The sequence below is a fragment of the Sceloporus occidentalis genome, unplaced genomic scaffold (genome assembly GCF_023333645.1).
Source record: "Sceloporus occidentalis isolate IW3139 unplaced genomic scaffold, rSceOcc1.0.p SCAF_55, whole genome shotgun sequence".
Taxonomy (NCBI): domain Eukaryota; kingdom Metazoa; phylum Chordata; class Lepidosauria; order Squamata; family Phrynosomatidae; genus Sceloporus; species Sceloporus occidentalis.
Genome location: NW_028317035.1, coordinates 5,283,517 through 5,300,375, shown reverse-complemented (window position 1 = coordinate 5,300,375; position 16,859 = coordinate 5,283,517). Strand labels below are relative to the sequence as shown.

At 41.1% G+C, this 16,859-nt stretch overlaps 1 protein-coding gene across 1 annotated transcript; it reads left to right on the top strand.

Annotated features, from left to right (window-relative positions):
- The first annotated feature begins 371 nt into the window (after window positions 1-371).
- On the top strand, window positions 372-15,945 carry LOC149287972 (arf-GAP with SH3 domain, ANK repeat and PH domain-containing protein 3-like). Its single transcript, XM_089492303.1, has 20 exons — window positions 372-497; window positions 2,013-2,085; window positions 2,712-2,857; window positions 3,145-3,219; window positions 3,320-3,369; window positions 3,690-3,786; window positions 3,987-4,072; window positions 4,212-4,287; window positions 4,392-4,478; window positions 4,559-4,668; window positions 4,857-4,926; window positions 10,796-10,883; window positions 10,975-11,023; window positions 11,108-11,268; window positions 12,281-12,414; window positions 12,502-12,593; window positions 13,368-13,548; window positions 13,753-13,838; window positions 13,929-14,044; window positions 15,875-15,945. Exons 1-20 carry the CDS (start codon window positions 372-374, stop codon window positions 15,943-15,945), a joined length of 1,974 nt encoding a protein of 657 aa, XP_089348429.1.
- Window positions 15,946-16,859: the final 914 nt, after the last annotated feature.

The following is a 16,859-nucleotide window of genomic DNA, read 5'->3' as shown; positions in this document are numbered from 1 at the left end:
GTCAAGGGAGAATATGAACTGCCGCGTCTTCTGTTTATTTAAAAGATGCTAGAGCACTATTCTGGATTCAAATCATTTGTTGTTAAGGGGTTAATCTGGATATAGAGTTCTGGATACGAAGTAGGACCACCCAAAGATTAACCTTGACCTAGATCCAGAAATATAAAAAAAAAGGGAATCTGAAGCCGGATCGTATTGCAAATGCCCGGACTGGGCTGTTTTAACTGTTGTACAGACCTGGATGTATATCGCAAAAGTCGAGCGTGCAGTTTATATACAGACCCCCTAATGTATAGTCGGGAGTAAAAAGAAAAAAAAAGAGTCCCAATTGCCAATCCGGATTACTGTGACCAAGGAGAAGTATTACCACCATGCCAGATTCGACTCCCTTGTCACTTTTCTTGGAAGTTACTACGGAGAACCCACTGGGTTCGCCATCCCCCAGCTTCATCTCCAGGGTGCAGAAGTGCAGACAAGGCGTTAATACCCTAGAGGAGGTGGGTACACTTTAACATATATGTGCTTTATATGAGTGCATGAACTTTATACACTCTCTTGATATGTTTTCTTTACCTACATTCCATTTAATGTATGTGTATGTATAAAACAATAAATAATAATAAATACACACTGTACGTTTGCTACATAGTTTACGTATGTAGCTGGTTTCCATCCAGCATTATGTGGTCCACCCTTTGCACGCAGAGCCTGTGCAGAGGGGGTGTTGGCGCCCTTTGCACGGCTTTACAACTGCTTTATGTGGTTGAGGTGTTGTTGTGCCACGCAGGTGTGTGTTACCTCACGAATATTTTCTTTCTGTGATTGCCACATACCGCACACATTTCATTGTCTTATTGTGTGGAAGGGTAAGGAGTATGGTTTGCGGTAGAGGAGGAGTAAGAAGCTGTGAGAGGGGTAGTAGAGTGAACATGGGGCAATATGAATTCATTTATTTCCGCATTCCAACTAATAGAAAATAATGGTGGCTTACCATCTTCACACTTTTCCTATCATGGCAACTGCTGGAGTTCTCCCTTACCTCAGATGAGTGTATCATGTCTCCTCAGTTGCCCTCTCCACTCACAACTTCATCCTTCATCTCAGTCTTTTCCTTCTTCCCACCAACTCTGCCTCCCCCTTCACAATTTCCCCAAATATTACTTAGATTGTTGCAATTAAATATCTTTCTCTTAAATGATGAGATCACTAAAGCAAAGGAGCTATGGATAAAAAAAACGTTCTGCTGGTTATTGTCATAAGAAGACCACTTTTCCAATGTTGCACCAGAATCGCTTCTTTCAAAACTCTAAGGTATTTTTTAAATTAGCTTTGGGAATGCATGGTTGCATAGCAACAACCTCAATAAATCCGATGTTATGTGGCTTGGCTGGAACAGGTAGGATATCCCTATGTTTTTGCTCTTTCCAGAACCTATTAAGTGACCAAAGCAGTGAACGGTCAAATAGTCAGCTGCCAAAATATTCAGAACTGTCAGCCCAACATCATTTATAAAGATCCTTTCTGATGCAAAGTTTTTAATAAGAGGTTTCTCATCACCATAGCCACCAATTGAGTGTACCCACTGATAGGACCCCTTCCTCTTTCTTTCCCCTCCTTTATACTTTTATTTTTTCTCGTTATATATACTTTTATTCTTTTTCTATGTTGTATAACTTCCTTCATTTTCTGTTACTTTGTGCCTTCTCACCCCTGCTTTACCCATTATACCAATACTGTCACGCTCTTCATTTTACCTTTCCACTCCATGAATCCCTCTTTCCTCTATCATTCTCCGTTATTCTGTCACGTCAAATCATTATCTTTCAACACTGCATCATTTTCCACCCCCAGCAAGTCAGTTACAAACATACACATTACTTCTCACGCTATATTACTTGATACTTTACTTGATTACTTTATTAACTTGATACCGCTTTTCCTTTATCATGACATGTCTTGCCCTTACCCTTACTATAATGTGCCCATGCTTCTTTGCTGCTTTTTCTCCACAGAGTTTAGAAAATGATCTTCAGGTTCTGAACAAGATCCGGAAAAGTGTACGATCCATATATACTTCGGGGCTTTGTGAGTACATATTGTTCACAGTAAAACGGCAGCATTCAAGACACTGTTTAAATAAATATTTGTGTATTTATGTGTGTTAGGTGTTGGCATGTGCAGATGCTCCAGAATGCTATATCAGTGACATTTCGGGTGTCCCACCTTTCCTATCAATAGCATTTTTACACTGGTGTAATTTCCAATCAACTGAATATATATATATATATTAATGTATGTAATGATACAATATTTAAATGAGTGTTCCCAAATTTGAAAGCAGTCTGAGAGATGCGTGATATAGGTGTGTGTTCTTGGTATAGATACAAGGACCATTATTTGCGGAATTAACCAGAGCTCAGGCAGATTCAGTGCTTACCTTCCTTAGAAAGCAGCACTCTGTTCACCGAGGTGAATTTTGAGATTTCTGGTAAGATTAAGTGAGGCTTAATGAATGCTATAGATCTCTGAATATTTACTCAGTACAGGCAGTGTTGGCACTATGGTTACTTGTTATGATGGCAGTACGACAAGCAGGACGGTCGCTTCCTGTGACATTATTTTGTCAGCAAATAGTGGCAAGAGAAGCTGCATGCAAGTAATGTTTTTTTTTGGTAGAGCTTCCTTCTAATACTTTTTGTGTTCCATAACAGCTCACATTGATGCTCAGGAGGGGTATATGGAAGGCCTACAGTCTTTGGGTAGTAATCAGCTTTCCTCCAACAACCATGAACTATCTACAGGCTTCCTTAACTTATCTGTGCTCTCACGGGAGTTAAGTTCACTCTTCGGCAGAATGGTGAGACATTTTGCTCTTTTACTTCTCCTTTCCTTTATACACTCTAACCCCCCCCCCGTAACTGTGTTTTACCCTTTCTCTCTTGTTCCCCTCCCTCCAATACACTGACTGCATATAACACTGTTAAGCTGACTGTACATTTTCTCCCCATATGGCTCCAATTAAAGAGAACAACATAGAACATCAGGGGTAGAGCAGAACTGAATGGAATAAATCATAGAAAAGGGAGTAGCGTGCATTTAAGTGCTGAGGAGGTCTTGCCATATTTATCTCTTTTTTTTTTAAAGATACACAATCTGAACAGCATTCTGTCCTTCCCACTGGATTCATTAGTACGTGGGGATTTAAGAGATGGCCGATCTGTAAGTTTGATGCACCCACTTCTTTTCTGATTATACCTGCACATCAACTTTTGTATCTGTTTCATAACATGTCTATATGGAACCCTTTCCACCGTTGTAGGAATTGAGGAAACAGACAGACAGAGGCTGGAAGGAGTACGAGATAAAAGTGTAAGAACATTGGGTGTTAGCTGAGAGGAATGCATTTTGCAATGAATATGCTAGATGTTTAATAAAGAAATGCAAGCTGGGTATTGGGAGGGCTCTAGTCATCCTGTCCCCAGTGCCCTTTTCTGCAGCATCTTCCTTTCTAACAAAGGAGCGAAGCTATCCTTAGCACCTTTAATTAACTCAGCACCATAGGCAGTTAAGTAGATTGCCTATATGGTAGGGTTTGTCCTGCATGTAAGTGTGCCTGGTGTTGGGGATGGCTGATTGTTGGGATAATAGGGCATATTAGTTTGAAGATCCTAAATGTCGCCCCCACACAGGCTGAAGAAGACACGTTCAGGAGGGGCTCGCGCAGATACAGAAACTGCTGAGGAAACTGACAGAGAACGGAAAGTGTTCCAGCTGCACTTGTGTGAGGTGAGGAAACGGAGAGAATAAAACCAAAGGACTGGATGATTTTGAGAGCAGATTTTTGAGCCAAGAGAAGGTTTACATATTTAGAACCATATGACTTTTACACATCCCTCTCTTATACCTTCATATGTTACCCTTTTTATCACATTACTTATTACACTCCTTTCATTATTACTCTTATGTCTCTTTTTCTGTTGCCTCAGTATCTTCTCAAGTTGGGCGAAACACAGGTGAAGCAGGGTCCTGAGTTCCTAAAATGTCTGATCAACTACTTCCATGCCCAACGCAAGTGAGTCTACTTTTTTTGTGGGATAATGTGTCTTAGCCTGTACTGTTTTTCATTCTTCACTATGTATTATTTCAGTGCCCCATTTCCATTGCTTTCTCTACTTTTCTCATTGTTCATCTCCATGATTGTGGCTCTGTAGTTTTTTTCAGGACGGATTAAATGCTGTACAGAGTCTCCTGCCATTCATAGAGAAATTGTCAACATCTCTCCATACTGTGAGTGTTGCCCCGGCCCGTTTCTGTGTGAGAGTCCCTTTTATCTCCACACAGGTGTTTCTGATCTTAGAACTTATAGGACTTCATTGTTCCTTTGTCCAAAGATTCACCAGACGCAGGATGAGGAATTAAAACAACTTTCAGAACTTCGAGATAACCTCCAGAAACAGCTTCAGATGGACAGTAAAGAGGTGAGAGTGGGTGATATTTAACATTCCCATGAAAAATCTTAAATCCATCAATTCACCTTGACTTCTCCTATTCTTCTCAGGATGGGCTAAACAGGAAGGATTCTGGCACTGGTTATAGCTTGCACCAACACCAAGGTGACAAGCAGCATGGTACGGAGAAATCTGGGTTTTTATACAAGAAGAGCGAAGGGTAAGTATTTTTTTAATGATACTGCCTGTTTTTTTTTAAACTGTGTCCCAAATATAAGCATACAGTACGCAAAAGCTATCAATTTAACGCCTCCTTATTTGTCCATATAGCCCTTTATAATTTTGAATCATCTATCTGCAAAGTTGCTCTTCATAAATCACCACCAAATTCTATTTTAATCCTAATAGTATTCGAAAGGTCTGGCAGAAAAGAAAATGCGGAGTGAAATATGGATACCTAACTATATCGCATAGCACGGTGAGTAATGTAAATGTCTGTTATCTCTACATAATAATGGGAAGTTGCCTTTTCTCATGTATGTGTAACGTAACGGCTAATAGGCTAATTTGCTGCTAATGGTAGATGTTGCCATAGCTTTTGTGTGTTATGGATAGAGGCTTAGTGTGTGTTGACTGCTGGTGTGAACGGTTGTTAATTTATCAATTTAATACAGGGACCATAGAACTTCACAAAGCCTACATATTACAGTTTTGTACACTAAATACACCTATGTAACTAATAAAAAACACCTTATTTGCATGCCACAGAGGAAAGGTATATTAACTTCTTGTTAGGATTTACATAATTATTCCTTCCCATTATCTCCATCCTTTTGTTACGTTGCTGATTATTGCTGATCAGCCTGGCAGCCTTTATAAGATTGGAGGAGGCGAAGTGATTAAACTTCATGAGTAATGTCTGCTTAGTGGATCACTTCATAAGTATGTTTAAGGTAACATTGGTCTGCTGATGTTTCATTGTGTTATAGATTCTGTTTTAGTCTTTCTAGTTTTCAAACTAGAACATGTTCTTAAAAAACAGCTACCACAATTTCTTGCTAGAGCCAGAATTATGTATTTAATAATTTGATTGTATTGTATTTGATTGCTCAGTATTAAGAGTTTACTGATGATTTGCTACATAAAATCTGCATGATGGGTTATTAATGGGTTAATATTTAGAGCGTCTCAGCTCATTTAGAACGTTCTCAGGTACGCTTATGATATGGTGGGGGTTGTGTTTATATGACTTCAAGGCCGCTGGAAGTTGTGAGTATGGAAGCGGTAATGGCTTAAGGAAAGTGTTTCTTTAGGCCAGATTTTTTCTTCTCCAGTGAAGATTTTATTTTTCTGATGCCTGGGGTTTGTCAAGCCTTGCCATACACTATACGTTTACTCACTCTAACACTATACAGTATCAGACACACTGGCTAACACTATACATATGTAAAATTACACACTCTAACACTATGGACACAGACAGTACAGTAGACCTACTGATTCTGGCACTATAATATACACACTCACATACACTTCTCCCCCTCTCACATCGTGGAGACCAGCCATGCTGCTACCTATCTTCTGCCATTGTTAATCTTGCACCCTATGTTTTCCTACGGGGATACGGTGAGTGCCGTGAGGGGACACCGCTGGGAGCATCATGGCACCCGATACGCCACACTCTGCAGGAAAGCATAGGGTGCCAGATCCATGATGGTAGCCCTGCAAAACCCTGGGGGCTAGGTTTTTTTTTTATTTATTTAGTCGCCATGGCGACCTGGCATCCGGGGATTGTCGAGCCCTGCTTTAGGCAGATTAAGATAGGCTAACTGTGTTTCTATGGAAATAGTGGGTACCTGATGTGAGGAACCAGTGACTCCACGTCGCCCGCAAGTTGTTAGTGAATAGCTCAGAATTAAAACGTCCTCCTTGCCGCTGCTTGGCATTGTGTGAATGACCCAATACTGTTTTTTGATCTTGCATCTCCCATCTTGATTATGACATCAATCTGATCTGCCTATATGGTTCAGAATTCAATTCAAAGACCCAAGTCTCGCTTACAATGATCTTGTAGCAGTTCCCCTACCTACATTTTCTTATTTATGACCAAATGTACACTAAAAATTAACAAGAATTTTCAAGTGGTGCCATTCTTTATGAGTGCCCTACCCTGGGTTATGAGACTTCCCCTTGTCAGGAGTCCTTCAAAAACTTTAAGACCCACTTCTTCAGGGAAGTCTTCGACTGACGGGTTAACTCGTTACCTACCCCTTACTCTTTGTTCACTCTGTACATATCTCGAGATATATTATTTATTCACACTATGTTTACATTGGGATACAGTTATATGGCCGGTCTACCTCTATCATTTGCATTTTCACCTCTTGTTGTAGTATATCCCGATGGCTAGGCTCGTTGGAGTAGTTTGTTTTTGCAAGTCCAAAAGGCAAACTATGATTTACCTATAACTTAGCACAACTTGCTATAATAGCTATGTGCATATTAACAGAGGAACATACAAAAAACCTGATTATTTTCCCTTAAGCTAAATGCTGTTTGAATGTCAGAGTCTGTGAACCATGACCATTAGTACCGTGCTGTAACATGTTTTATCTCTGAGAACTGTGCTATGTGATTTTCCCCTTCCCCACCGGGAGTCCCACCCTCCAAAGGCAGGGTCTGCATTCTTTTAAATGAAAAACATGTAAAAATAAGTATATGGAAATAGGAACATACAGGCATTCCAAAAATATGAACCGGGGGCCTTTAGTAATATTCATGTCCTCTGACACTTGCACACTGACAGGACACACGTGTGAAATCAGATTTCCTTGGTATTTGGACTGATATGCTAGGACTAATACTCCACTATTTTAACTTTGTCTTTACTACTTTCGTAAAAAAGATTAAAAGAAAGAAGTGCACTGTGTCATTAAATTCCCAAGTGCCATAGAGTGTGATGTCACACGTGAAAAGCAATATGTAGAAGAATGCTTCATGATTATCTTTGTAGTAGTAATGCCCTTAAGGAGTAGTACAGTGTGCCTTCCAGCAATAGCTTACCGGGGTAAACAAACAGCGAGAAAGATATCCTGAGAAAGCAGCATAGGCGCAACAAATTTGATAAAAAACCATTCTCACATAAAAGAAGACAGGATCCGGCTCATAATGAAAACGGAGTCCATAAAAGCAGGCTGAAATAATCCAAAAGGTCCAGGGGTATAGTAGAGGTTCACACAACGCGCTTCGCTATACAATATGGCGTCCTCAGGTGTGTTATATGCAGATTATATATCCACCATTCTTAATGGGACTTTTCTTCTGCATATAATATACCTTTTTTCTGTTCCTTTATATCCTTGGAAGTTTTTGGGGAGTCTTCTCTGTATAGGTGCAGCTTTCTTTTGATTTACAATTAGTTTTGTCTAATTAGAAGCTTCAGTATTCCATAGATTAGTTTGTAATTAAGCCCTTGGGTTTGCCACATTTAATTGTTATTGGTTACTAGAGAGAGTGTTTGCTATATTGATTGAACAGTAATTGCATACATTTCAATAATCTGGTTTGCACATAAACCATTGGGATTTAACAAGCATAAGGGTTTCAGTGTATTACATTTCCAAAGGGAATGACCTCACCCGATGACGTGTTTAAATAATTGATTGATGTAATAATGTGACATTAGTGTCTTAATTCTCATTTAATGGGGCTGATATCTTTAGTATATAATGAGGTATATGCAAACAGGGTAATGTTATTATTAGATGATCTGTAAACTATGCTCGGCTGACACAACATACAGATAATTAGTAATATTACAAGTCTAGACATACCAGAAGGCGTGTTGGTCTTCCGTTTGCAGAGTTGAGGAAATGGGCATGCGATTATACAGAGAAGTGCATTACAATCCTTGTTGTGTAGCACAAAATGCTTAGATGTACCTTTTAAAGTGTACGTTCTGGAAGTTACCCACGAGAATAAAGTGTTGGTTCACATAGCGTGGTCTGTTAAAAAGTAAGAAACGTAGAACTAATACTTGATGTGAAGCAGACCGTAAAGGAGAGACCTAGGAGAGTGTTTTTGTAATATGAGGTCATGTTTGTTGGACAGCGGAGCGGAGTGTTGATCTATGGAACGAAAAAGCAATTTAGCACTAGGAATTCTTGGATACAACCCATTTGAAATATTCGAAAAAAGAATACTCAGATTCCGGTTCAAACAAAGGACACTAGAGTATAGGATGATAACAATTGAAATCCCAAGATTTTATCATAGGATTTTAGGCACGTTGTAACAAATTTAATATTATAACATATATCGTTATTTTTCTACAAACATGCACATTTAGGCCACAAGAACTAAATATGATTGCTAATTTAATTGGGTGGCAATACTGAAGAAAGTGGTCATCAAGCACACCATAAAAGGTAAAGAGCTCAACATTGATGTGCGTTTATAATCTTTCATATTAATGCGAGTCAGGGACAAAACACCAGGTATAATAAGCAGTCGGCTTGGCGGCCCTTCGCATTAAGTACTAAATGCGACACGAGCCTGAGCCTGCAGGTAGGGAATAAAGAGAGAGTCACGGGTAAATTAATTTTACTGTCACAGAGTGTACGCCAACAATAACTGTCGATAGAAAAAGCAGACGAAGAAGCAGGAACACCATTTAATAAATACAGGATAAATCCCTTAAGAGCCTGTCGGGCCATCTGCAGTATTTGACTAGACAACACTGACAAAGCAAGTGTTTGCAGTTTATCAGCTCCATGAAATCCATGAAATAAATATTTGAAAACACGTAGGATTTAGTTATTCACGACACAGCGGGTTTATTCCATCAACTACAGTCATGGGTGCTTTAAAGCTCACCAGGTGCACCTGGTGCTACAGCGCCTTGCAAAAGTATTTGCCCCCCCCTTTTCCCTGTTTTGTTGCATTACAACTGAAATTAAAATGGGTTTGTTGGGGGTTTGTATCATTTGATTTACACAACATGCCTACCACTTTGTAGATGCACAATATTTTTTATTGTAAAACATTCAAGAAATAAGACAAAACAAAACCTGAATAACTATTCACCTCTCAAAGTCTAAACTTTGGCGAGCCACCTTTTGCAGCTCTTACAGCTCTGGTACCACGTCTCTATAAGCTTCCCCACTGGGATTTTTGCCCATTCTTCAGGGCAAAACTGCTCCACCTCCTTCAACTTGGATGGGTTCTGCTGGTGAACAGCAATCTTTAAGTATTTTAGTCATAGCACAGATTCTCAATTAGATTGAGGTCTGGGCTTTGACTGGGCCATTCCAACGACATTTAAATGTTTCCCCTTAAACCAATCCAGCGTTGCTTTAGTATTTTTTGGGTCATCGTCGTGCTGGAACGCGAACCTCCGTCCCAGTCTCAAATCTCTGGAAGACTGAAACAGGTTTCCCTCAAGAATATTTCAGTATTTAGCGCCGTCCTTTACTACCGTATTTGGTCGATTATAAGACAAGGTTTTTTTCAGAAAAATACCCCCTCGTCTTATAATCGGGGTCGTCTTATAATCAGACCTCAAATAGGTCTGACTATGAGACGACTAAGATCCAGATCCCCCGCAGCTTCAGGGGACCTGGATCCTCCTGTCTCCCCCCGCCCCACTTACCGGTACTTCTGAGTCCCCGGTGTGTAGCTGGGGCAGCGTGTATTTGTCTACGCGATTCGTTGTTGCTCACATCTTATTTAGGGGCTCCATGGCAAAGTAAATACACATGCATGCATCAATTTTCATTTTTTTAAGATTTAAAAAAAAAAAAAAGGGGGGGGGGGAATCATCATTTCACATTTGTATTTGTCCATTACATGAAATCCAAATAAAAATGTATTTTAATTCCAGGTTGTAATGCAACCAAAAAGGAAAAATGCCATAGGCAATACTTTCTCAAGGCGCTGTATTCGCCCGTTATTTGGAGCACATGCCACTGTCCATTAGTTGGCACACTGAATGGTTTATTGAAGAGTTGAGTGGCAAGTGTCGTCTGTGGTGTCCTCTAGCAGGCACCTGTTATTACATATCAGATTCATTAACTGTTTGTGCTCTGTTTTCTTCATGGAAGCAGTGTGCGTAAGTGTGGGTCAGGTGCAGGCACCTTGTGTAGAGGTGGACCAATGCTCCTACTGTTTGTCTGCGGCATCGCTGTTTTTTTGAGTCAGACGCGCATTGCTTGTGCACGTTCTTGCAGTTGTACATCTGTCTGTAAGATGCAATTGCTGTCATTGTTGTATTCATGGAGCAAACTACTACGCCATGCTCTAGGCTGGGCAATAAAGGCTTCAAATTCAATGTTCTGTTTTATCCTTAGATCAACCGTCCTCCTGTTAAAATCAAATTACTTACATGTCAAGTGCGGCCAAATGCTGAGGACAAAAGGAGTTTTGACCTGATCACACGTGAGTGTGTGGGCATAGTGTGGGTCTCAAGTTATGTCATTACATAACCTTACATTAACAGTGTTTTTTTATATTCTGGCACCTCTTTTAGATAACAGAACATATCACTTCCAGGCAGAGGATGAATTTGAAGCTGTGGTGTGAGTATATGATGGGGCCATTCACCATGGTTTTTAACCTCTCTTGGGCTTTCTCCTTCTAGTCTTATATTGCCTGTTTTTCAGATGGGTGTCTGTACTGCAGAATAGTAAAGATGAGTCCCTGAATGCAGCATTTGGGTGCGATGGAGGTTCCAATGATGGTGCCCACCAGCTAACAAAGCAGATCATTAATGAGATTAGGTCCATACCTGGAAATCAAGTGTGCTGCGATTGTGGAGCCCCGGGTGAGTTGCCTTGTCACTTTTACACTCCTGTCTTCCATATTTATGTATTCAGCTGTGATCAGGGCTGTCATTAACCCAGAGCAAAAAGGGCAGGTTCTGCTTGCACAGATCTTTTCTAACACAGCAAGCGTTCAGCAAGCAGCACACAGACTGCAGAGTTAGTGTTAAAGGTCTGTGCAATTGGCTTCACAGACAGGTAGCCCCACTCAGCGACAGTCAGGATGGGTACAGGAGTGTTTGCATAGGGCCACTTTATGTTTAAAGGTGACTCTGTGATCTAACAGCCCTTCCCACTCTTCCCTCATGCATCTGCTTACCCCTTCCCTTCAACTATGTTTTTTTTTTCTCTATGTTCTTTAAAATGTTATAAATTATACCTTATCACTGTACCTCTCCTCCAAGTTCCTCCATATCTTCGTATACACTTTTGTTATCATTTGCTATGAAATGTACCTTTTTCTTATCCACAGGTTCCTTCCCTCTACTTGGATCTTTTTCTTTTTTGTCATTTTCCCATTCTTGTTCCGTTATCCTCCCTCTTCATCAAATTTACCCTCCCTCTTCAACCAATTTCCCCCCTATGCCTCTCTTTTCATTTTCAGTTTATTTCTGTCTGGAGTGTTTGTGAACATATCAAAAAACCTTAAAACGAGCATAGAAAGAATTCAGTTGTTGCATAAATTCTATCTAAAGACTCCTTTGTGGCGTGAAATGTTTGCTGACTGACGAGTGAAGTTTGGTAAATTTTGTAATCAATCTGGAATATGTTTATGGCTTTCAGAGACAAGTGCTGGGCATAAACAATTCACATGAGATGTGAAACTGAGTTACTGATTTATATGTGCTTGTTCTTCCTCACGGCTGTCTTCTTTGTCTACCACCCCCAACCTTCACTTTATTCTGTATCACTGCATTGCTTAGTTTCTTTTTTGATCATCTCCTTCATTCTTACTGGAAGGAAATTTAGAGTTGTGCGTGGGAAGCATAATCTTTTTTTATGTTTATTTCTCAGAGCCCTCCTGGGTGTCTACAAATTTAGGGATTCTGATCTGCATTGAATGCTCTGGGATCCATCGGGATCTGGGTGTGCGACACTCCCGCGTCCAGTCATTAACACTTGACCTGCTAAGTACCTCAGAACTCCTGGTATGTGTCACACTTTCCCCTGATGGACATTTGGTCTCGGTCATATTGCTGAACGAACCTGTCCTGATGTCCTCTGTCTCTCTGCAGCTTGCAGTTACTATTGGAAACACCAAACTGAATGAAGTCCTTGAGGCATCTTTACCGAATCCAAATCCTAAACCTACTCCAAGCAGTGACATGTGAGTGCAAAACACACAATGGATATCTTGAGCAGTGGCATTTCTCTTAATGTATATTACTTTCTTGGAAATTCATTTTTTTCTACATTGGCACGCAGAGCATTTTTTTTTTTACTAGGAAGGACTTATATTTTCAGGATTTCTAGTATTGTAGAGTATGCTACAGCTTAATTAACTGTTTACATAATTATTGCTGGCAACAAAGAAATTACACTTTCACAATACTTGTTTTCTTCCTTGCAGAAACAGTCTGTGCTGTCAAGTGGAGAAAAAAATTGACAACAATAATTTTGTCTGTATTTTATGTTTGTAACTTTTGTTTATGCAGGTAGTACTATGTTATCATAAAGTCTACTTTGGAAGTAAACCTGTTAACAAAAGTAAAAGCTTTAATACAAAGCACCTGGAATAACATATGTTGGTGTTCAGAAGGCGAGGGAAACATTTTAACTGGGCACTTATTACGGGGCAAATTCAGTGGAGGAGGCTGCTGGACAATATAGCACAGCCAGAATTCTTTAGAAAAGAACATTTGTTCTCTGAAGAAAATGCTTTTGTCTGGAATTTAGTTTCAAAACAGGAAAGCCAGGTTCAAAATAAAATCTTGAAATGGCAGAAAGGTAGAGCATTTCTTTGGCTACATGGCAAACATTAACTCCTTTAAATGAAAATTTAACCCGAATATTTTCCCGCAGTTGTTCACTGGTGAAACTAGCAATTTCCATTCAGGAATTAGTTTGAATGCTAGGTTCTGACTTTTCAGTTTTCCAACAGGTTCTCCAGGAAGGACTATATCACAGCTAAATATATAGAGCGTAGCTTTGTTGCACGCGAGAGAAACAGTGTTCTCCATGGAGTTCGTGATGCGATTCAGAGGCAAGATCTGATGGCTCTGCTACATAGCATGGCAAACGGTGCAGACCTAAGCAAACCAGTGCCCTTCCATGATAACCAGGTACCCAATAATAACCAGATATGAAAGTCAGTATTCAAGGGGGGTATAAAAATAACCATAAGCCGTTTTAATCTTTGGTGCTCAAGTCAAGGAATGGAACAAAGCTATGCTTTCTGGAAATAATGTAGAATGCATCCTAATCTTTGTTTGGTTTAACTTCCCATTTATTGGAGCTGACTGTTTCTTTAACTCAACACTTGTCAGGATTTTTGCGAGACTCCGCTACACCTTGCTGTACGGTTGTGCGAAAGGACATCTCTCCCTCTGGTGGATTTTATTATTCAAAATGGGTAAGTCCATGGGTAAGTATGATTTGCAGTGCGATATATGTCTTTGCATACATATGAGTCAGCGGATGGAAATATAATTTTTTTTCTAAGGGGAATTCTGGACAGATCAACAACAGATGGGCAAACAGCTCTGCATTATGCTGTCAGATACAACAAACCAGATTGTGTACGGCTTCTTCTCAGAGCAAAGGCATCTGTGACTGCAGGTAAACACCCCCCACAATACTCACTTGTTAACTCATAATGATGAATGACTGCTACATTTTGTCTCTGTCCTGAGGCATCTACACTTAATATTGAGGCATCAGAATGCAGTTTATGTTTTCCTGATGTCCAGACCATGCATATCATGTAAAAATAAATTTTTTGAATGCTATGGTCTGTTCCTTAGGAGGTCTAAAAATTTGGTAAATGCAACCTCAGATTAACAACACATGACATATTATACTGTGTCATGATTTATTCAACAAAAATCCGGTTGAGGTCTGGACATTGACTGGGCCATTGCAACACATTAATTCTTTCATTTTTCAGCCATTCTGTTGTAGATGTGCTTTGGATCATTGTCCTGTTGCATGACCCAGTTTCGGCCATGCTTTAGCTGTTGGACAGATGGCCTCACATTTGACTCTAAAATACTTTAGTTCATGGTGGACTCAATGACTGCAAGGTTCCCAGGTCCTGTGGCTGCAAAACAAATCATCACCCCTCCAGGTGTTTGTGCTGATATGCTGTGTTTGGTTTTCGCCAAACATGGCAATGCTGGTTAAGGCCATACATCTCTACTTTGATGGATGGGTAGCAACAATTGCATCTTTAACATCATTGTTGGTGTCCTCCTTGGCATTGTGTTAATACACACCTGAATGCTCCAGACCAGCAAACTACTAGAACTTCGATTTTTATAGTGGTCACATGGAAGCAGTAGGGGTGTACTTAGTTTCTCACACATGGCTTCTTCAGTTTGGCTTTATTTTTGTTGAATAAATCATGACACAATGTAATATGTCATGTGTTGTTCTTCTGAGGTTGTATTTACCTCATTTTTAGACTTGCTAATTAACAGATTGTGTGGTGACATAAGTGCAGCTGACTTCTGGATATGTAAGGCCAAACACTATGTTTTTATGCTCATGTAGCATGTGGCCGGGCAATTCCAGCCGATGGCCGCACACTACAGTACCCAATCTGCCGCTAATACACAGGCAACAGGAAGATACTTTTTCAACCCCACGTAATACACATAATACACATAATACACCACAGCTTCTTATACGCAGGCAAAAGGATGCTACCTTCTCATCTACTAGCAAACTGATTTGAGGGCTTATAGCTCTCACATCCTCCTTATACACATACATCAGGACAAGTACTTCTCAGCTTAATACACAGACATGGGGATACTTATCTCTAACATCCTACTAAAATGCATTAGTGATCATACATCACAACTCCTCATAATTCACAGTGCCCCACAAAAAATATTATTATTAAAATATTTATTTCACAAATTTTTAACTGTATGTCAACTAGAAAAAAATAGAATAATAAATAACATTTACTGAACAGATATGATGCTGCGTAATTCCCACCAGCCAGACATTGACGGTAGTGCATCATAGTACTTTACACTAAGCCAGACATTGACGTGGTAGGCCTTAAAATAGCCTTCCTGTGCCACCACTGCCCCTTTAGCAGCCTGCTTGTTATTTATTATTATTTATTATCTTTTATTTATATAGCACCAACAATTTACACAGCGCTTAATACAAAACATATATTCAAGGGGTGTGACAAGATGAGAATTGACAGACTAACCGATTCATTAGGTGGAGAGAACCCTGCTCGCAAGCTTACAATCTTGTTCCCTCCGCTGCACCCCGAAGCAGCCTGCCTGTGCCACCGCTGCCCCCCGAAGCAGCCTGCCTGTGCCACAGCTTCCCCCCGAAGCAGCCTGCCCGTGCCATTTCTGCCCCCTAATCCGCCTGCCCGTGCCATTTCTGCCCCTAAACATTCACCCATTCACTCTCTTGCAGATTTCACTGGTCTGGGGTCCGGCCGAGTATCACCGGGGGGAGTGCAGACGTCTATGTCTATGCCCGTCTAAACTGGGCTCGTAGCTTACGGCTGTTGCGCCTGCGTACTGTATGAGGAAACTCTATTCCCGTCCACGTTCCTGTTCCCCCTGCGCTGGAAAAGACAAGCCCTGGATAATAAGAGAAAGGGCTGCATGACTGGGCCTATATTAACAGTAAGCTGCTGTCAGGATGTAGATGGGGGTCATCTGTAGGACATCCTATAGGGTTCCTTGTCCTGCTTGGGTGGGGTTTCTGGCTGTCTATTTATGGGACCCCCTTTTCCCGCCTTTGGTCAGATAATATTTGCCAGCTTATTAAGCAGAGAATCCGTTAAAGCAGTGAATCATCATCCTTGCGCATCTCTATATTCTTAATATCTACATACCTGCATATGGCTGATCAGGACGTTGAGGCCATGCTGGCTGCCATCAGGGCTGCTGCTGTGGCCAATGGTGGTTCCTGGCTGCAAGACAAATTGGCTTCGTTAGTTTCTGACATGCCGGCCGGCCCTTCTGCTTCAGCTGGGGCCCGCAGGAGCAGGCCTCCGTCCCGGCTTAGTCCTGAGGTTTCCAGGAGGCCCGCCAGACGACCCAGACTTTCTGATTCTCCCGGAGCTCAAAGACCGTCGCATGCAGGAGGGACGTCCCGAGGGAATTCTGCCAGCCGTGGAAGATCTGCGAGACGGGCTCCTGTCCTCCCCTGTCCACCGGAACCTGTGGTCGCGCGGGATTCCGATGAAGACGGCTCCTCTGATGTGGTTCCACCTACCCCTTTGCAGCATTCATCATCCGGGCGTGTTTCTCCTCCGTCTGTTTCCCGGTCACGGCGTCCTCTTTCTTCAGTTGTGGTCCCTGCTCCCGGCGGCGTGTCTCCTTTCAATATGGCCGCCGCCATGCCGTGTTTATCACGTGGCCGGCAGAGGTCGTCGCAGGCTGTGACGTCA